The 21,580-nt window shown below is 47.6% G+C and overlaps 1 protein-coding gene across 1 annotated transcript in view; it reads right to left on the reverse strand.

The window, feature by feature from the left end:
* Nucleotides 1-207: 207 nt before the first annotated feature.
* PAPPA (pappalysin 1) overlaps nucleotides 208-21,580 on the reverse strand; it is a 179,479-nt gene continuing 158,106 nt past the window's right edge. Inside the window, exons 20-22 of the mRNA XM_075170430.1 lie at nucleotides 16,169-16,240; nucleotides 12,172-12,270; nucleotides 208-315 (exon numbers count right to left, since the gene is read on the reverse strand). Coding sequence (XP_075026531.1) covers nucleotides 208-315; nucleotides 12,172-12,270; nucleotides 16,169-16,240 — 279 coding nt within the window. The remainder of the gene's footprint in view (nucleotides 316-12,171; nucleotides 12,271-16,168; nucleotides 16,241-21,580) is intronic.

A 21,580-nucleotide genomic window follows, 5' to 3' on the forward strand; every position in this document is an offset into this window, starting at 1 on the left:
TATTTAAGATATAGTTAATACATAAACCCCTACTTTGAGTTCTCCTTGGACAGAAATTAAAGGCAGACTGGTTGAATTCTAAGGGTCCCTGGTGCAGAAATGCCATCCAGTTGAGCAGCTAAATGTTAAAAACGATACCAAAAGGGATGTGGTGTCTCTCCTAGCCTGCCTTGAGCAGTGTGGTCCTCCATTCCACGTTGCTTGGCATTACCCAAGACTGAAGCCGCGGAGGTCTTTCTGATTGTGCTCTTGGGCGTTGGGGTCCCGGCAAGCACACTCTCCTTGTAGGTCACAGGACATAGGGAAGGGAGTAACCTGGGGAAGGAAGCCAAAGACACAAAGACATGAAGGAGGGCAGACACCTACGGCACCCTGGAGAACAAACGAGACCTCTGGAGTGATATCTTCAGAGATCAGCTGCAGTCTTCAGCTGTGTTACTTTTTTTACAGTGATTTATTTTAGTGCTGAGCTGGTGGTGCACTGAGGCCTCAGGTGAGCTACCTGTCCGTAAGAGAGGCTGTGAAAAGTGTAAAGAAGAACCCGTTCAACTCATGCAGTTACTAGTCAGCAGATACTCCCTTAACAGTCCACATCAGGCACATGAACATAGCTGGCTAGGGAGACATGTACTTCTCAGGCAACTCTGGGGCTTTTTGGGGTACTTACCATGATGCTTGGATGACATTACGCTGCCAACCTCTTCTGAAAAGCTATCCTTACCCCAAAGGCTACAAACACTAAATGACAGCAAAGTTACAAAACCCTCACCTCACATGACCAAGTCAAACGATCACCAAACACAACTGGGTCCAGCAGGTCCCAACTCCAGTCTTCCCGTAGCACTTCTATCCACCTCCAGCTTGGGGCTTTTGGTGAACCCTACTCCTGGGCCATAATCTCCCCTCTGTAGGCTACCACTTTGCAGTAGGGCCCTATGGCTTGGGTGCTGCTGCCGTGCCTAAGTCCATTTGTGCACTAATTATGAATGTTCTTGGTTTCAATTCCTCAGGGCAGGAGCTGAACCAAATAGTACCTAGCAGATCCGTGAAGCTGTAATCCAATAGAGAGACTTCTCTAAATACCTGTGGTGTTTAAGGTCAAGAGATGCAGCTAACGGGCACTGAGGAACAGCAAAGGAATGCAAGTAAGAGACTGCTACGTACATCATCTGTCATCTGTCCGTGATCTCTTTGGAGAAGCGTGGGAAGGAGCTGAAACAATAGCCTGCAGTGCCTGGCTAGCGGAAGTTGATTCTGGCCTATTGCGTCATGGTATTTACATAAAGAAAAGGGGGTGGCGGTGGAACAGTGTCTCGCTTGCCCTGAAGTGAATTCCCAAGAATTTCTCCCATCTGCACAGGCTGAGCAAATGACCTCATTCCCCTCCTTTACACTCCTTCCAAGACAGTGTCACAACCTGTTCAAACGTTCCCGGCGAGGGCTACACGCGCGCGTTCCGTCTGCTTCCCTTGGCTTTGCTGCCACATGTTTGCTCTCTCTTTTCTCCAGGCTATGAAGCCTGGGTCTGCCTGTTCCCTATGTATCATCAACAGCACATCTAGGAATGTGGACCCAGCTCTGTGTGTGAACACATAGCTGTCATTTCCACCCAGACCTTCCATACGTGTCCCTGCACGTCCATCTCTAGCATGCCTTTCTCCCGACGCACACAAGAACGGGATGGAGAGGTGTGGATCTTTATTTCACAACTGGGGAGCCTAAGGCAGGGACATGCTGACAGAGACATTAAATAGCCAATGCTCATCACCAAATCAGGGTTTAGAGAGCCTCCTCCCCTTGCTTTTGACTTCATTCCCAGAAGACCTGACCCTCAAGGTAGAACAGGGTGATGACCCTTCATCAAGCCATGGCCTTGATGACTTACGAGCTAAATAACCAACCAGTGAATAATCTGAATCTACAAATATGGAGGTTGCAAAGAAAAGAGACAGTCCAGAAAGTTAAAAGCAAATTATTTCAAATAATTGGAAACTAAAGAAGTTTATAAACTGCAGAAAACAATAGGAGCTTAAGGGTCACTTGATCCAACAGAAGCCAGCCAGAGCAGGACTGTCTCATATCACAGTGTTATGAATATTCTTAGATAGGAAAACAGAGACGTCTGCAAACAATAGGGTTTGGGGAGGAGGCTGAGGATGGATTGTTTAATGACTGAATTAAAATACTGGAAAGGAAAAAAGAAAAGATACATGAAAAAAAAATTTACTTTTTTTGTTCAATGTAGAATGAAGCATTTTGGTTTAGATTATCTGCTACAGTTCAGGTTTGACCTTTCCCTCCAAAACATACAAATAAAAAAGATTATTTCAGAGCAAAAGTTATGTCTTGAAATAAAAACTTATTTCACTTACAAAATGTCAAACAAAACATTTAAATATGTCTGGAGTTTTCCCCTAGTTTTATATTTTATCCTGAATCATTCACTTCAGTCTGGATTTGGCAACAATTTTGACTTAAAAAATCCTCCCTGTTGTACAACGAAGCTACTGGTTGGAGGCAGGACCTGGGAACCTGATTCTTTCATTTGTCTCGATCAAGTTTTTTCCTCTCCTTGGCCTGGATTCACTGCGTTTCTCTGAAACGGTCTAACAAAGGCGATTAAGTGGCCCCTGCATTCAAAGGAGAGAGACAGGCTCACAGAGAAGGTGGATACACATTTTGCATTGAACACAAGACAACCACACACCCAACTCGGGCATTTCAGTAAAGTGGCTGAAATTAGCCGTTACAACCTACTGCACTTTGTGCTGCTGTCCATGCGTAAGTGGGACAGTAGAACGTGTTGCAGGCACAGAGAACCCATAAATGCTACCATTTCACTTGCCAGAACATCAGAGCCAAGAGTGAAAGCTCTGCACGACTTGTCTCCAAACTACCAGCTCACGTTCCCCTAACCTACTCTGTGGGCTGTGCTGAAAGAGTGACCTTAGAAACCCAAACTGCCATGAGTTTGATGTTGCCTTGAAGTGATCTACCTTCTTCATTCCCTCTCCTCCCATTTCTCCTTGTGAGTCCCTCGTTTTCCCCTTTGCTTTCTTACAGGTCCCTGTAAGTGCGTGCTCAGCACTGGAGCAACCTGAACAAGAGGTGCACATAAGAGACTAGATCGCTACTACATTGCAGACAGTTTCTGGGGAGAAGGAGCCACTAGAGAAGAAATGTCTTGCCATGTGTTGTTCTCTAGAAACCCTCCAGTCTCCTAACAGCGGTCATGGAGAGAAGTGCAGCAGCTTTCTCTCTGGGGCAGAGCCGTGGCCCTGAGAGCAGGCAGTTTCATGGCTCAGCAGCAGTCACAGCAGTGGGTAGACTGAATGTAAGAGGGTTTCTTCCTGATCAGATTAGCCTTATTCACTTTATGTCCCTTACAGAGGTTTTTTATGCAATTTGATTTTTACAGTGCTATTGTCCAGACAGATGAATTGTTTTGTCTTATGGCAGTGAGCTCCAGAGATCAGTTTTCTATTATGTGAAAAGGCAGAGATTTCTATGGGTAATGAGCACATCCACAGTCATGTTAGACAAGACAAAATTCTCCAAACACTTAGTGGTAATACAGGGTTTCCACTTTAAACATCATCTACAACAAATACACATTTGAGTTCCCCAAGGACCTGACTTCCATAGATATTTAGGGAATCAAACCCACACATAGCAGCTACTAGGACTGTCACAAGTACCCAACTCAGAGAAACCGTAAAACCCCTTAGAAAAAGGACTGTCTTTTACCTTGGGCTCGTACAGTGATAGCTCTCTGGAATACAGAGCCATGAATAAAGCTGCCGGATGTGGTAGAAATAATAAATCCTGAACCTTTTTCTGAATGATAGCCCATTTAGGTGTGGAGCCCAGATATACATACTCCAAGATTAACTGCTTCTTTTCTTTTTAAATAGGTCTGTGAAAGCCCAACTCATTAACAGAATATACGACCTGCACTGCAATTTCCAGATATGCCCATTGTAAAGCCAGTATTAAAGAATCAGTTCTTCTTCCTTCCACCTGCCAAGTCCTGCATTCACCCTACATCTATCTCCCCTTGTAGAAAACCTGGCTAATATCTAGGAGGGCAGGGAGGAAAAGCTAAAAATTAAGCTTAGGGCCTGGCTCGGTCATTTAATGTAGTGGTGCAGGATATTGTCTCCTGACACTAACTAAAATAGGTTGAAAAAGGCACGACTGAAGAACACAGTTCCAGATGCCTACACGCACATCTCCTGGAGATGATCCAGCACAGCCCCACGGTGTGGATCGACAGCACTCAGGGGAACGTGAGTCACACCTGAACCGCACTGGACCAGAGACTATCTATCTTCAAGAGAAAACAGACACAGCCTAACTCACGTCTGTCGCCCCAGGAGCGTGTGCTGCATGACACGCCATGCTCTGAACCTAAAGGAGAAATGGCAGCAGGCGTAGGCTTATGGGCTAGGCAGGAGGCTAGCATGGACGTCTGGGGTGTAACGCGCAGGAGATCTGAGACACCTCTACCTCGACCAACTCACCACCCACGCTGCGCAGCGTATGAACCCATACTTCCATTCTCCACAAAGGTACGGGAGCCCTAAGCATCCTCTCCCACACTAGGCAATGAGACCTTGGATAAAACCCAAGCTCCCTCTTGGAAACACGACGGCATTTGTCCTTGATGCCATGCTCCCGACTGTGGGAACAAAGACGATACGACAGACCAGTGCAGAACTGGGATCGAGGTCATAAAATGAGTGAGAGGCCACAAATCCTCGCTAGACGGCACCTATCTAAAGAGGCTGGTGACACCCCAAGACAGATCCCTGCTGAGAAAGGCCAGTCTATAGGGAACTGCTGGGAACGTTGACAGGAGAAAGGCCAGGGAGGGATGGGAAACAGTTCCGCAAAGGGTCAGAGCTCTGCCCTCGCTCAGGCTCCCATCAGGTTGACCCGGCTGCACCTCCCGTCCAGCGCACTTGGGGCTGGTTCGCAGCAGCACCAGGGCAGGCAGAACCAGGCCCGGGGAAGGGCCCGGCTTGGAGGCGGAGGGGGGGAAGCAGGGGAGGAGGGCTGCAAAGCGTTGGGAAACAGCCTGTTGTTAGATTTCAGCCCTGAAGTGTTTGCGAAATCTCCCAGACAAGCCTAACTGGAAATACGAAGGCCCTGCTGCAGACAGAGCCTCTGCGGGCGAACGCGGCCTGTCGAGATAAGCGTGGCAGGCCGTGCTGAGTGCCGCAGCCCCGCGCCTCCCGAGACCCTCGCAGCTCAGAAGCCGGGGAGTATTTTGTTCCCTGACAAGGCCCTTGTGGGACAAAAATGCATCTTGTAAGGGTCTTCTCAGTGGTTTTCGGCATTTAGGTCACCAGGGCTGTTTTGAGATAACAGAACAAGAGTGAGCCCCCTTGTAACTCCGGGGGCTGGTATGCAGGTTCACACCTAGGGCACCGCTCCCGAGGGCCTGGGAAAGGCGAAGATGAAGCTCGCAGGAAACCTCCTCTCTGTGCAGCGCATCAGTTTTAAAGGCTTGAATTTTTGTTAACTGCCCGGCCCATACACTCCCCCATTGAAGCCAGCAACCACGGTGTAACAAGACGTAGCTCAGCTGAACTCAACAGATGCTCCTCTCCCTCCGTCGGGTATAAATCGGGAGCAGCCTCACCAGAACCGGTGGAAGCAGGATGGCCCAAAGCCAGCAGGGATCCCCGGGAAAGCCCTGCCCGCACCGATCCCCGCATCCCCCCCTGCCCGCGGAGAGGAGCGAGGGAGCCCGTTTGCCAAACCACATGGAGCTCAGTTGCTCAGCAATCAGCTGCGCTTCCTACCCTCGTGCTACTGATTGTGCAAACATGAATGTAATTAGTCTAAATAATCACCAAAGATTTAATAGGAGCCAGACCACCCAGAGGCCAAATAGCTGGCGGTGGAGCAGGGAAGGTTTGTTCGCTGGTTTTTGTAACACTTGCTAATGAAGTGAGGTCGGATAGCAAAGCAAACACCCTCCACTAGCACGTCCCCTGGGAACGCTGTATGTTGTGGGAAGCCCCATGTCCCTTGAAGCCAAGAACGTTCTCTCAGGATAGGCAACATGTGCTACTACCATCACTGCTTTTAATTTATCGCCGCCTGGAAAGCCTCCCTGAACGATTATGAAACCAAGCTCTGAGCCCCAAAATAAGCTCCCATCCCAACCAACCATGACTGAAAACGCTCCTCACATGGCAAACAGCTAGCCACTGAGGCTGCGACCAACAGCTCATGGGTAAGTGAGGTCACCCACACGCCTGGGTGAACCAGCGTGCTTGGAGCACGCAGCAGCGCTCAGCCGCTTCCAGAGGCATGAAGCAACACTCCGCATTGTATCCTTCCTTCCTTCGTGCTCACCCACCATTCATTGTATCTCTCCAGCTAATTATAGAGCTGACAAACACACCCAGCTGGGGACATTCAAGTTGTTGGGAGCAGCATCGTGGCAGGAACATCAATTCTTCTGAACAAGCAGAATTTCCTCAGCCGGGGTGGTCACTTAGGCTGCTAATTGCACGAACTGCCTCAAAACCGTGTTCTGCCCATGGAGCAAGACCTGAGATTCCCCAAGACAGGTCTGTGTTGCAGTTAGAGAGCTGGGAGAAGGCGCTTATGTCTCTAAAATACCGAGAAGTAGTATTTCTGTTTTCTTAGGGGTAGGAGTGCAGCAGAGCCCCCCTTTCCAGGGAGGCAGGGACAGTCTTTGGAAATCCCTGCTGGAGCCAGCAGCAGCCCCTCAGTTCAAAGCTCCTTTCTTTAGGCCTTGAATTCTCGGCCATAAAGTCTCTGAAGAGGTTTTGATAACTTGCCTATCTTTCAGATAAGCAAAGCTTTGGATGAATCCCACACGGTCCTCTATCTACTGCAAGTCCTCATTTGTTTTCCGCTGAGGCACTTGCTGGTTTTCCTCTCCAAGGTGTTGGACAGAAATGTCAAGAGGCTGAAGGGGCGGCATTTGAGATGGGAATTTTTGCCAGGACGATTTTTCTTTTTCTCTTCTAAGTGCTATGGGGCAAAGCCGTTGAGGGAAAACCTGAGTGATAACTGAATGAGACAGGTTTTTCTCACGGGAGCAGTAGGTTTACTCCTTATGCGATGAAAAGGAAAGGTAGAGAGGAAAGACAGATGAAAGGCTGCCCTTTCAAATGGTTTAAGTTGGGGGAATTTTAAAAAGGCAAATTCTATTTAAATTTGCAGGGACCAGGCTGCAGAATCTTCAACTAAGCAAATCTGGGATCCGAGTCTGGAACAAAGTACGTAAGCAGAGCCTAAAGAGAGACGTTTCTGATTTCTGCAAGGCCTTTCTAGACAGCCTTGTCCAGGGGAAACTTGTAAAAGGGAAGTGTAAGAGAAAAGAAAAGAAGGAGAAAGAAAAAAGGGACTAGAAAGAAGATTTCCTGAAATGAATCAGAAAGAAATAGCCATAACCTCTCTCCCTGCAACACCACATGCCCCAGGATTCCTGGCAGGCGGCCGCCAGCCCAGAGACAGCCAGTTATGCCCAAGTTATTTATTTTTCTCACTTTAGTGGTGTCACGTATTTAATGTTTTAAAAAATAGTATCTTCTTTTATCTGCGGCAGGATACAAAGCAAGAAGCAGCTTCCTAGAGCAGCCAGGCGGAAGGAGCTGGCAACCTGTGCTGGGTCAGGAGGGTAGGAAGATTAAAAGGAGATGGGATTTTGCTTTGTCCTTCACGGAAGACTTTATCCCCTCCAGATACACAACAGAAGCTTTCTCTCCCTTGGAGGTTGGCCGGCAATGGCCTTCCTGTCTCTCAAAGCTGCTCTTGGGTCACGCACAGGGCAAGCTGCGAGCAGCGCAGCCCCGTCCTCTGCCCCAACTGCAAACCCTGCCGCCGGCTCCTGCTCCCCACCTCCCCGGGGCTGCACCGTCAGGCGCCGCAGGACGCGCGTCCCTGCTTCCTTGGGTGGCACTCGTCCCTGCGCCAGCCCTGGCTTCTTGCCCGCTGCAGAGGGATGCTGATCAATTAGCACACAACAAATAATTAAGCTGATGAATGTCTCTTTTTCCTGCTTGCTGACTGCAGTTGCCTCAAATTTATGCCCAGAATATGACTGAATTTATTCGTTGCCGTTTGTAGCATTCAAAAGAGGTCTTTAATGATTTCTTTTAAGCTCTCTAGCCTGATTGTGCATAGTGCAGGGCAAATACTCATTATTTCCTATCTAAGCAGCAGCGCTGATTAGTCGGCAGTTGGTCAGATAAGTCACACCGCTCTGTTCCCCTCTCGCTGCAGAAATGCACAAGGTCATTTGCTGCTAACGCTCAAACGCAAAGGGAAAACGTGGCCTAAGCAAATGCTGCATGGAAGTCTCTTGTGCATTTTCAGGGCAACAAAACAGGAGCGTGCAAAATCTCACGTTAAGTAAGAGGGCTCAAAATTAAAGTGAATATGGGTTGAATAATTTTGCTTTCACGCAGCCTGGTTCACAGCATTGTGTGCAACTGGAAGTTTTTGGGAGGGTAGTGGGATTGCAGTGAAACTTAAGTCTTGACAGTTTGCGGACATTAAGGATCTGAAGCCAGCTCTTACTTGACTGTTAACTCCTGAATCTTCACATGATGCAATGTTAATCTTCAGCCCTTTCCTAAAATAATGTGCGGAGTTGCTATGTTCTGTTAAATGTGAACCATGTGTCACCTCAGCAATGGCTGCAATGGTGAAAAGATGATAAATCTAAAGCTTGTAAAATGTCCTGTGACATTTTGGGAGAAAAACAGGTGTTGCATAAATGTTAGACATTTATGGGTAAACTTGCAGGGGCTTTAAAAGACTGACACATCTGCCACATAGTATGTAACCCTGAAAGAAAAGGAGCAAAGCAGTCTCTTTCATGTGTCTCGCTCTTTCTACAACCATATGAAAATACATCCTCATCTGGTATTGGAATTAACAGAGCTGGACTCGCCCCTCCCTATGTCTCCTCCAGGTTTTTGGCTTTTACACCCAATGTGTATTTTAAAATTGTGCCTTTTTAAGTAGGTGGCAAACTGCGCTGGAAGGATTTGGTATGCGGAGTATTTTTATTCAGCTCCCTTTTCTCTCACCTTTCATTGTTTTTCCCTTTGGAATATCTCCTGTAACGCTCCACTCATAAACCTCTTCAAAGGCAGGGCTGTATTTGAACAGCCTTGCCTGAAATCTGGTCCCAGTCAAAGGCCTCAGACGGGAAAATAACTCACAGAGCCGAGACCCGCGGCCCCACGGCTGCTGCCGCAGGTGTCGGCGGCCGCTTTGCAGGCAGAGAGGTGCTGCCTGCCGCCTCTTCGGCTTTGACGCCACAGCCCCGCCGGCTGGGTTATTATTCCCCCCTTTACCCTATAAATGTAATAAACTGGGACTTAGCATCTTGCTTTTGGCATGGAAGGTCCAAAGAAAAGGTGGTTTCCTCACTCCTCCCGAGCGCCTTGTTCAGCTCCTGGGATGTTGTTGGTATTTTGGGAGAGAGAAGAAGATTTTGGAAGCTGAATGAGTGCCGAGGAAGCGATGGGCTCTGTGGTTCAGCCCTCAAACCATGTGATCTCTAGGATGGGTGTTTCTAAAATACAAACTAGGGCAAGTCTAATTCCCCTGGTCACAAAGATACAGCTCCCAATGAAGTCAGTGAAAGCAGACTTATCTCCAAAAAGCTACAAAACCTCCCCCTTCATGGGGGAAATGCATCAGACGTGTGACCACCTGCCTGCCTCTGAACCACTTGCCCTTTGCATCGGGCAGTTTTAGCACAGAAACCAGTAACCGACAGGGCTACAAAGCGTTTTCCCCCTCTTGGGTGGTCATTTCATTTCTGGGTGGCAGCGAAGCAGCAGATATTTTGAGCGTGACTCGCCTGGCTGGTAAGTGCTCACGACTCTGTGCAGATCCCACTCTATCTCAACTCCCTGCCCAGCAATAAATTCTGCTCCCAAACCTTAATCCTATCCCTCTCCCCCTCAATTTGGCACTCACATCCCTTGTGTTTCAGTCCCGTCCCCACCCCAGCAATACATTGTGACCTTAGCTCCTGTCTTGATGGGGCTGGTTTGGGTTGGTCCCCTCCCAGCCACCTCACTTCCATTCCTCTGGCACCTCTTGGGATTTTTCATCCCCTGCTCTCAAGCCTGAAGGCAGCGAGATAAAGTTTCCCAGGCAGGCTGTTGTAGGAGGAGAAGACCTACGCCATGCTGAGCTACTGGGCACTTCCAGCTCTGCCCTCCCAGCAGAAGCCAACGAGCAAGCTGTGCCTGCCCTTGGGCTGCTCCTCCCAAGGAGGTGGAAAATCAGGCAGAGATAGGAATCTCTTCTTGGAGACGACACTGAAGACGAGCCGGTGCCTGTCACCCCACTCGCCTCTGCAGTGGTTGTTGCAGCAGGGAGCCCCGTACAGGGTCTCCCTGCCCTACTCCACCCTTGGGGAACAGAGAAGCTCACTTGCCCGTGCTTCCCTCCCAGCACGTGGCTCGCAGGGACTCACAAAAGAAACACAGCAATACAGGGGGAAAAAGTGTCCAAAAAAGCACATTTAGGAAAACTACCTCTTCCCCCACGTCTGCCCCAGTGGAGAAATGAACTCCTTCCACTTGCCAAGACATGTCCACTTCCCCTCCCCAGTGTTCCCAGATGGGCCAGAGACAGCCCACAGCGCTGTACTGGTAAGGGATCTTTGGCTGAACCAAGGAAATCTCCAGCAAAAGCTGTCTTAGAAAGGACTGTTCCCTGCAGAGAGGTCTTCAGTCCCTCAGCTGCGGTAGAGAGGACCTTCCTCCTCAGATGGGTGAAATGGATGATGTCATATGCTGAGCCCAAGCTCCCTCTCTCTGTTCTCAGTTTTTTTATTTATTAATATATATCAGATACTTAACATAGCTGGATTTTCTTCGTTCTGATCCACACTCAAATCTTGAAGACAAAGTAAAAATCTCACATGGCAGAAGCTAAAATTTTCTTTCCTTTCTTTGGGAAACAAAGAAAAATCTATCCTGGTTAGAAACACCTGAAATGTTGTACTGCTTCAAAAGCTCCATCGCTCATCTCCTGTCTCTAACAGTGGCCAGAAATGGGTGTTAAAAGAAGCATAAAAAAAGGGGGATGTGTGAAGGGATCCTTCCCTGGGCTCAAGCAGTCAATGGTTTAGATACTCCTGAGCCAGAAACTGCATCCAGATCAGTGTCTAGCCACTGATGGAGCTAACCTCCTAGAACACACCTATTCTCTTTTTGACTTCAAATATATTTTTTTCTTAATAATACTCCGTGGCAATGCATCCTATCATTCAAATACACATTGTGCGAATAAGCACTTTCTTTCACTTGTTTGGATCCTGCTTTGGATCCTAATTCCAGGGTGAATTACCATTTCACCCTCATTAGTGTGATAAGGAACAGCGGATTTTATTTTCCTAAGCATCCTTCCTGCATTAAATAATGTTTTTACAAATCTCTGCCACTAACCATGCCCACTGTCTCTTTTGCAGGATTTGCAGTTCCTGGTCTATGTGGTCTCTGTTTGTGCAGAAGATATTTCACACCTCTGCTCAGCCCTGCTGCCCTGCTCCCCACTCCTCTCTGTCCCACTCTATCCTTTTGGAGATGGGATGGTCAGCGAGCCGTGCACACGTGGGTACGCGCGGATCAAAGCACAGAACCTAGTGATGCTTTTGGTTTCTGTTCTTTTCCTAATGACTCCTAAACTTTAGTTTCCCTTTTGAGCATTGCTGGTGGATATCAGGACGGGCAAATATACCCTTCTCAGTGTTTCTGTGTGAAGGTCTCCTGAGCAATAGGTGCAGCTTTTCCGATGAACATGCCCCAGGGTTTTAGAAGGAGCCAGCCTTTGCCTACAGAGAAGCTAGGGTTTATTTACAGTAAGGATGAATGAACGCCTCTGACTACTTTATCTGAGAACCCTGCCTACTTTATTTGAGAACCTGCCTTGCACAGGTTTAAGGCAGGTTATGATGGGAAATGCACATGCATATCAAGAGAGAACTTAAAAATGAACCATCTAGAACTCAGTGCCTATGGTGAGTTGATGCCTGGACTGAAGGTCCTTCTGAGACCTTGGACCTCCTCTATTCTAGCAAAAATAAAATTTTTCTAGGCACAAAGCAGCACTCACCAAGGAATTTCCAGGGAAAAGAGGAAGGAGCATCCCTACCTTTTTGGTCTTGACCGTTGAGGCACAGCAGTCCCCACCATCATAGTTGCAGAAGGCTCGGTTGTTGATGGAGTCACAGTAGTTGTCCCCCATGAAAGGCTGAAAAAGGAAAGAGCAGAAAAAGACTGAGAACGCAGACATGGATGAAACCTGTAACAGTATGTCAGGAGGAAAACATGAAGACTCGAAGGAGCCGTATAGTTTGTAACATTACCAACTGCCCTGAAAAGCAAGAGATAATTATTCCCTCTCCTTTCAAAGAAGACAGAAAAAAAAAGAACACTAGATGGAAGGGAAATGAGCCCTTGTTGGCTTTTCACATCCCACATAAGATGATGCTTCAGGAATATTAATTTGACTACGCCCAGAGATAGCATCAAGGCATCTAAAATTGTGGCACCTTTCGATAATTTTAAGCTAACCTCCCGAAACTATGTGGGATAAGAAGGTTATGTATAGCAGCAAAACTGGCTTGCATTTAATAGCTGTACTTTCCACCACAGTTCTCCTAACTATGCAACAAGTGTCAGCACTGAGAGCACAAAACACATCACAAAGCGAAACAGAAGTGGCCTGAGCTCAGCACAGGGACCACATGCTCTCCTTCTCTGACCAGCAGTGACTGCGTGTGACCTTGGCCATGACACATAATCTCCCTCCGCTCCACAGCTCAGAGCTGGGATAATGGCAATTATTCAGAGGGACGTTGTGGAGAGCTATTAAGTAAAATTCATAAATCATCTTGAAAAAGAAAATGTGGTCACTAATCTGTGCAATGTGATCACTAGTCTATGGGCTCCACAGGACCTGAATAATAATCACAATTCTGAAGAAAAGGCTTGAAGTCTGATTTTTCATTGCACGTTAGAGCCCTCTTGGTGAGCAAGTACAAAAGTCTTTCTTGGAAGTCAAAACTGTGCCTGATGCTAAAAAAGGCCCATGCCAGGTATGAGAAGCCCAAGCAGCTCTGAAAGCTCGGAAAAATGGATGCTCAGCAGAGAGCAGAGTCATATCTCTGTAACACTTCTTACATGCACAGGCTCGTGGGGCCATTCCCATTTTATCTGCTCTTTGGAAAATTCATTTATTCTGCACTGTGAAAAACACACCAGGGACTTTCCTACAAGAAGGCATCATTGCAGAGCGGGTGGGGAGGCTTGTGGAGGTTTCCTGGGAGGCTTTTGCAGCAATTGCAGTACCAGAGTCTCCCTGATGATAGAGATCTGAAGAACCAGCAATGAGGGTTCGCTGTGCTCTCCCCAGACAGAGCCATGGCCATGCTCATCAGTATTGAAATGGACACTGTGGAGTGGTGCAGACGCAGGCTTTTACTGCTGATGTTTTGCAAAATTAAATACTTCTGTCAGGGTACAGGAAATCCAGGCAATGATGACAATATCGGACCAGAGCAGGACTACCAGGAGGTAACTGTCTCATCGCGTGTCACTTGTTCAGCTACACGCAAATACTACAAATGCTGACAAGGAAATCAGAGTTACAGGGTGAGGCTCCTATCCTTGTAAACTGACTTAACTCCATTGACTTCCACAGAGATTGACTTATTTATGCAGGCAAAGACTTTGTCTTGCAAATGCCCTTCCAATTTAATTAATATGCTAAGAGTTAAAAGGGAATGATTTATAAGTAGATGGAGAGATATTTTTATGCCAACCTGGTCATATTCAAAAAACTGAACTTTGCCCAACCTCCCAAGACATTTTGTAGGCTTCTCCATGTTTCCCTTGTATTGCCTGGCTGTGCCTGCCTGTCAAGAAAGGCTTGCCTTTAATTTTCCATGCCTATGCCTGTACCCTACACCTACGAACACTGGAAAACCAATAAAAAAACATTTGTGGAAGAATTTACCTTTCATTTGCACTGGCACAGAGTAGGCAAGTCAGTCCTTTAGAGGAGAAGAATGGGACAAATAACTTCTATTCTAATTTGGTACCAAAATCTCATTTGGGAGACCTTGGAGGCCTGGCGGTGGAGGGTGCGGTCTCTAGAAGTCTTTGTGGATCCTAGTGCTCCTATATTTTTGGGGGACTCTACAGGTAGTCCAGGGGGACCAGTTTTCTACTGAAACACCTAAGTTAGCTGCCGAGAAGTACAGGGCTGACTCAAAAACCTCTGTTCCTGCCACTAGGGAGCGATAAAAAATCACATTGCAGCAGCAGTCCGGGTTACCACTGCAATCGCCAAGAGTAAAATAATGCCCCACTTACAGCCTTCTATTCAGGGAACCCTCCCTAATGCTAAGGATATTAATACATTAGGGATTGTATCAGCTTAATAGCCCAGTATTATTGACCTACTGGCTTATTATTCCCTGTTTCCATAGTCATGAAAAAAGGCTTGGTGAAGATGGCATTTCTTCCGAAATCTTAATGCCAAAGAACAAGCGCTGGCCCATTCGTGGATCCTGGAAGCATCATCCTCTAAAAATGATGCTAGAGGCCATTATCAATTGTCTGGGCAAAGCCTTCCAAGATGATAGATTGTGATGCAGTGACACTGCTGAATGAATGATGAAAAGAAGAAAGTTCCTATTGATGCAGAGGGGTCTCGCAATTAACAATGATGGAAGGGGAGAAAATGCTGAGAAAAAGCATGTCAGTAATAATGGCTTCTGGTAAATTATTACATCATTGCAAAGTTTGCCTCAGTAACAACTATCCTTAAACAGCAGGAGAATGGATACCCAATGGTGCATCAGCACCTGAATGGCATTTCTTAATGGTCGCTGGATGTTATTTTAGCTCTCTTCGGAGAATAGGGGCGCCTAGCCAGCCTGCATGAATGTAATGCGTGAGATGGCTTATGACATTCAAAGCACTGACAGCAGAATGCTTTTCATTTAGGGAACAACTAGACAGAAACTATTACATTGTTGGAGAGTTATTACCCTCTTGGGCCCAACATTTGTATGCGAAGGAAACCTGTCTTTCACTTCAAGACAAATCACGTCGCACAGCAATGTGGTCTAGAGTTTCGTGTCAAATTTAGGAGTTCTGTGCCATGTTCTGCCACTCCAGGCAAATAACTTCAATGCGCCTGTAAAATTGGGTTACTGGGTGCTGAGAGCGCAGTCAGTGCTGCAGAAAGTCGGGAGATGTGGGGTCAAAGACACAGCTCTTCCGCTGCCCGTCCATGTTACCAAAGCAGCCATCTACCCCTCTGCCTGTGAGCTGCTCCATTTCTAAAATGGGCATGAAGCTTCCCAGCCTTAGAGAGGTACCACAAGGATTGATTTCTTGACATGGGTGAGATACTCAAGGGCTGGCATGATGGAAACTGCATGAGCACCACAACCCTGAGAGAGGTGCTCCAGCCCTGTTTAACCACTGGAAGCATCTTAAGGCTTCTCAGATTTTTCAAAGACTGTTGTCAACAGAAACAACACCCTTCAAAATAATTGCTTTTTTCAAATAACACACAAGACTGTAAAAATGTATCACAGCTGAAATGTAACCGCATTTTTCTGATTTTTTTTTCTAGTTCAGACAGAGGTGCACAGTGGAGGGACGTGTGATTTGCTCACTGTCCAGCTGTGCTGTCCACCCAGTGGTATAATTTCTGCCTCTAGCTTTCCTGAAGTTTATCTGCACACACCAATGCCCAAAGCCTTGTTGGCCTTGGAAAGAATTAGTCCTCTAATAAGATGTCAAAATCAAGGCAAAGCAACTGAAGGTTTTTGCAACTTCCCAGAAATTCCCAGATCCTGGGAAATTCTGACGGTCTACCAATGTTGTTGAGCCACTTGATCGTTTAACTCCCGTTAAGAGAGAGTCACCCAACCATCGGCTCTAGGAAAACAACCCATTTCACCACTGACTGTCAGAACTGAGGCAGGAGATCACAGTCTGTTTGATAGATAGTCAGGGCAAAAGCCTGTTTGCCCCACTTGAAGAACAGCATTTACAACCCCAGCGACTGCAGCGACTGTTACCGTAACACAGAGCAAGCACGGACCACCTGAGCTAACGTGAAAGCTCACCTCACAGCCTTTGACACAATGAATCAGGGAAGGGTGAGGGTACCACTTGAGTCCCGCCGTGCAGACAACGCTCTGGAGGGGAGGAGAAGAAAAAAAAACAGGTTAAGACAAAGAAATCAGTGTACAGAAAGTCAGCGTGCTGGCTCCTATGGCTCTCCTGTACTTAACCAATGAAGTTCAGTTCCTAACACCTCTTGTGTTCTCAGGACCTGGCTGTCCTCCAGGTATTTACAAGAAGTGTTGGACTTGACACTTGCAATAACAGAACATTTGAGATTAAAATAATATTTAAGGTTCTCCTAAAATGTCATGTCCAATATTTCACTCATGGTGGGGGAACGTGGCAGGGAAAGGCAAAGGCACAGGTCCACTGTCTTGCTCTTGGATAGGGGGGAGATATTTTAGGAATTAATTAAGGGATTTCTCTGGTGCTGCAAAACATTGTTCTCTCACTACCCATCATATCTGTGCTTCTTGAAGATGCTAAAGGTGGACTTTCAGATACATTTTCGCACCATCCTTTAGATCTTAAATGGAAGCACCTCCAACTACATGCCTTCAGAATAACTCCCAGAAAGGACAGGATCATCTGCTACATGATATGAGTTTTATAATAATTTCTGTATTTATAATAAATTCTGGAGCGCCTAGTTTTGGGCAAAAATGATGATCAGCCTACTCAATGATGACACACCAGGGCAGCCATTGTTTGCCTGTAGACATGGTAACTTCAATTTTAAGAGTGGATGAAAAGTTTGGCCAGTCAGTGGAGATGGTGGTTCAATACCATGGAGGTCTAGGAGATAGGACACCCATCCATTCACCAGGACATCAGGCACAACGTTCATTTGGGGTTATCGTCCATGGATGAAACACTACAATGTCCAGTTGGGCAAGACGAACACATAGGCACTTGCCCAAGGGCAGGAGTTGGGGTTGGATGGAGGCCTGGGGAAGGAAGGGATTAACATTTGGGAAGACCTGACGCACAAGCCATCCCTTCCCCTGTTTATTTGAGGGCTAATTTAATCCATCTGCAGGGGAACCTCAGCATGTTTTTACAGTTTCTGTCATTTGAGGCTTACCTGGCGTGTGCTAGAAAAAGGACTTTTATACTATCTGACTTGGGCTGTTTATCTTTCCGATGCTCTCGGATTTTCCACTATTAGTCAAGCCCGGCTTGCCCCACCTGCCTCGCAACAGGGCCTGTCTGTGTGAGCGGAGAAGCAGCCGGGCGAGGGGGGAGGACGTTGTTTATCCCCCAGGAGGGAGGCTGCAAGGTGCGGGGGCCCTGCGGTGTCAGACATTCCCCCAGCGCGCTCTTGACAGACAGCTGGAGATTTCCAGGCTGTTGCCTGCCACAAATGGTGAGATTTTTTTTTCCCCTCTTCTGTTTATTGCACTTCACAGGGAAAAGAAAGGAAACTTTTCTAGGTTTCAAAATAAACAAGGCCAGTCAACAGACCGGGAGGGGGTGAGTGTAAAGGAAGCAGTTCAAGAGCATTTGAACCCAAGAATTAAACCAAAGTAGAAAAACTCAGGCATTTGCCTCCCGCATCCAAGGCCAGCCAGACAATAAGTAGAAGAAGTGCACTTCCAAAGAGCATCTCGCATTCCCCTGGTAAGAAGCATCAATATTTACAAAACCTCTCGATATGTGTGAATGTGTGTGAGCATTTGGAGCTAACAAAAGGAGCCAAATAACCCTGAAACCTTGAGAAAGGAGCTTTCCAAGTGAGAGCGATCCCTCACAGAAGATGCACTGACTACTTTCCTGATCCTCCCGTATTAAAAACCCAGCACCCTCCCTTAGAGGAACACATGGAAGGCGAAGTCTCTGCTAGGATGGTGCCCTCCTCGGAGCTCTCACTCAAGGTCATCTTCAATCCCAAGGGCTGCACAGCCTTTGGGCGGACGTCCTCCAGGAAAAGGGATTGCAGCCTCGGGCCGCTCTCCACAGCGCAGGAAAGCCAGTTGACCTTGTGCTAGATTAACCACCGGGTCAGTGGGACATTCACATTGCTCTTGAGTGGTACCTGCCAATGGCTTAGTCCCAGTTACTTTGCCCTCTCCTCAGATGATACTTTGCTAGCGGAGACCATTAAACTACACCAGCTGAATTCAATCCTGCTAACATTCACGGAGCTGGAGGCAGAGCTCAGGGAAGGGCCCTCGGCCATGGTCCTGGCTCCTCTTGCTGGTTTTCCAAACCCTGAATTCCCACCACCCAGCCTGTTTGTACCCTCAGGCTGCTGCTGTGGTGTGTGGAGTGCAATGGGAATGGGAGAGGGGGTGTGCGTAGAGGGAGAGACCAGGTTGTAAAATTGAGAAATTGTGAAGGATTCAGGTTGCTGGGCATCGTTCCTGCCTCTTGCGGTGCAAACAGGCACATAGGTGTCATAGGGTGCTGCATGGGGCAACTGAGATAAACAGATGTATAAAAAGCAAGCAAGGAGGGATACAGGCAGCACTACTGCGGGACGTGACCAGGATCCGATGGCATCAGTGCACGGAGAGAGGAAGGCGGACTCACAAGACCAACAAAGGATGCAGTAAGAGGTGGATGGAAGGACCACATCTGACACGTGCCAGGCGGTGCATGGGGGATAAAGCCCATCTGGCTGCTGCCTCTGCGAGCCCCATCCCTTCCCCGTACCACCACGTGCTCCAAGCCGCTGCGGTGACATATGCCGCCCTCATGGCCCCTGCTCCCCTCATGCATCGGCTTCTGCAGCACAGCTGCCCTCCCGCGCGGGCCCTGCTGCGCAGCCGGGTGTATTGACTTTGGTCCTGTCCCCGTCCCAGAAACGCCATCCAGCTACATCTGCGGTTTGGTGGCTGTGACTCCATCTGCTGCGAAGGGAGAGGAAGCCGGGATGCGCTCCCACAGTAGGTAACAAAGAGCCAAGAAAGCAAATCAAGCTGTCATTTTCTCCTTGTGAGGGAAGACCTAGTGCCTCCGGTCACGGCGCTTCCCTCCCATGGTGGGACTAACACAATGATGTCAACCATTTGCGGACTGCGGAAGGGATTAGGTTTCCCCAAGAGAGGCCGGTGGAGAGCTCTCCTCCACCTTAGATGGGTCAAGTGTCCCCCAGGGCTAAAGCCCAGGGACTGGTATCTACTGGTCTCAGCTAACTCTCTCCTCAAGCACTAAATGAACATGACAATTAACCATGGGCTTAATGTCGCGGTGGTGACCGCTACTGCCAAGGGAGGGGAGACACGGCACTTTGTGGCTGTTTCCTCCTGTAGCTGCAGACGGGGTGGGAAGTCCTGCCTTCCTGGGCGCTGAGCCGCCGCACTGCAGTAAGTCATTTCACCGCTCCGTGACTCAGTTTCCCTGCCTGAAAAATGAGCCCAACACTCACAGAAAGAGGAGAGGGGAAGGAAGGAGGAAAACTGCAAAGTTTAAAGGAATAGGGGAGTATTTTTAATGACTTCTGGACATCCAAAATCCCAGGGCTTGCAGTGCACATGGGAAAACACATCACCAGCAGTAGGGCATCGTCCCAGGAAGGGCCATGGCCACACTCAGCGCCGCTGGTAGGCAGAGTCGGGGCATGCCGACCTTTCCAAGGCTATCCTGTGCGTGCACATGCTTGCACAGTGTTCGGCCTGCTCCTGCTCAGCACAAAGGCAAAGACCCAGATCCAGGCAACCTAAGAAATTAGGTGTCTGCCCTATTTCTCTGCAGTCAGTGGGAAAGAGCTGTCAAGCTGTCTTTCTGAGACATTTCACTTTTTTCTCTCCACTGCCTGCATAGTCAGCCTTGGCAGCTCTATCTATGGATGTCTTCAACAGCTCGCTGCCCCTTGCACGCGCACGGTAAATGGGAAATCGTGGCAACAGCAATGGTTGCTCCGAACATGGCCTGCTGCAGAACAACAGACACAAAAAAGACTTCAGGTGAATTTTTTTTTCCTGCTGAAAATACTGATTTGGAAGACACTGCCAACTTTCACTGATTTCAGCAAACTGTTTCAGACCCAACAAAGAAACTGAGCCTAAACCAATTCTGAAAAACACAGTAATATTTAGACACTTTTCAAATGAAGTAGCTGTTGTTGTTGTTGTTCCTTTAAGAGGACATTTAATTTCTAAGTTTTTTTCATTTTCATTAAACAAGAAGTTTAAAAAAATCCTTGGAAATGAAATGCTAAGTTATGTTCAAACCAACATGGTTTTTTCTCCAATTTTTTGGTTCACCAAAAAATCACAACAACAAAAAAGTCACTTTGATTAGGAGAAAACATTTTTTTCTAATTTGACAAAACTTCCAGCAAACCGAAAAATCAAGTGATTTGCACAGCTCTGCTCTAAACAACCCCCAGAGGAGGGATGGTTCCCTCTTCCCACTTTGCTTCCATAACAGCTGTTGCTTGAGCAGCTACATGCAAATCATTTTTTTTCTTGCCGGCTCTCCCTATGTTTTATCTGTGCCTGTCCTCTCAAAGGTAAGCTCCAGAGATCGGTCCTGCCTTTATCTGCTTCTCATACTGCACTCATTTGTACGTTACTTGTGCCTGAAATTAAGTAACTAAAAGCGTTTCCTTTGCGTCATTCAAGTACTTTGAGATCCACAAAGGCTTGCTGTGTAAACGCAACCAGCTGCTCGCTTTACTCGTATGGCACAACAGCAAGCTGTCACTGACCGTAAATAGAGACACATATTATTAATGATATATAACACATTGCCATGGGGACCTTCCCCTAAGGCATCCCAGTCCCGTCTCTCCAGGGTCTCCCCGGTCCCACCAGCAGCAGCATTTTCCCCAGCGGCACCCTGCGAGGCACCGCTCCCTGTGGGTGACGTCCCCTTATCTGGAGGCTTGAATAAGATGGATGTCTTACAGCTACCAAAAAAATCCCCTCCAGCGTGTCTTAGCACCATCCTGCTTGTCTCCTAAAGGCTCCCCTCCGTCTCCCAACGCAAGTTTTCAAGCCCAGATCTCACCCTCTAGTTACAAAGTGTTTATGGGGTCAAACTTGCGTCTGCTCACAGCCTAAAGCTCTTGCAAGATCCTCACCATCAGAGCAAAAAAGGTCTTATTTACCACTGTACTCTTGGAAACCATGATTTCTCCTCCATCCCTCACTCCCCTCATCTCCCCCTTTACTACTATATGTTTTCCCTGCTGCCTAATGAGCCCTCCAGAGACCTGCAGGTATAAAACTCGTTACAGCTCCTTCTGCGTACCCGCATCAATAAACGAAGGAGCACAGCAGAGAACGGGAGGGAAGCTGTCACTTTATTTCACCATGAATTACAAAACCACTTTAAAGTCTAGCACTCGGGAAAGGGCCAGTGAGAAATTGCCCCTAACACAGAGATAGGGGTTTTCTTTATGTTTCATGCCAGAAACTTGGCAAAGCCTAGGCTTAGGCAGTAATATAATCTTGGCGTCTGGA

This window comes from Calonectris borealis, chromosome 21, assembly GCF_964195595.1.
Source record: "Calonectris borealis chromosome 21, bCalBor7.hap1.2, whole genome shotgun sequence".
Taxonomy (NCBI): domain Eukaryota; kingdom Metazoa; phylum Chordata; class Aves; order Procellariiformes; family Procellariidae; genus Calonectris; species Calonectris borealis.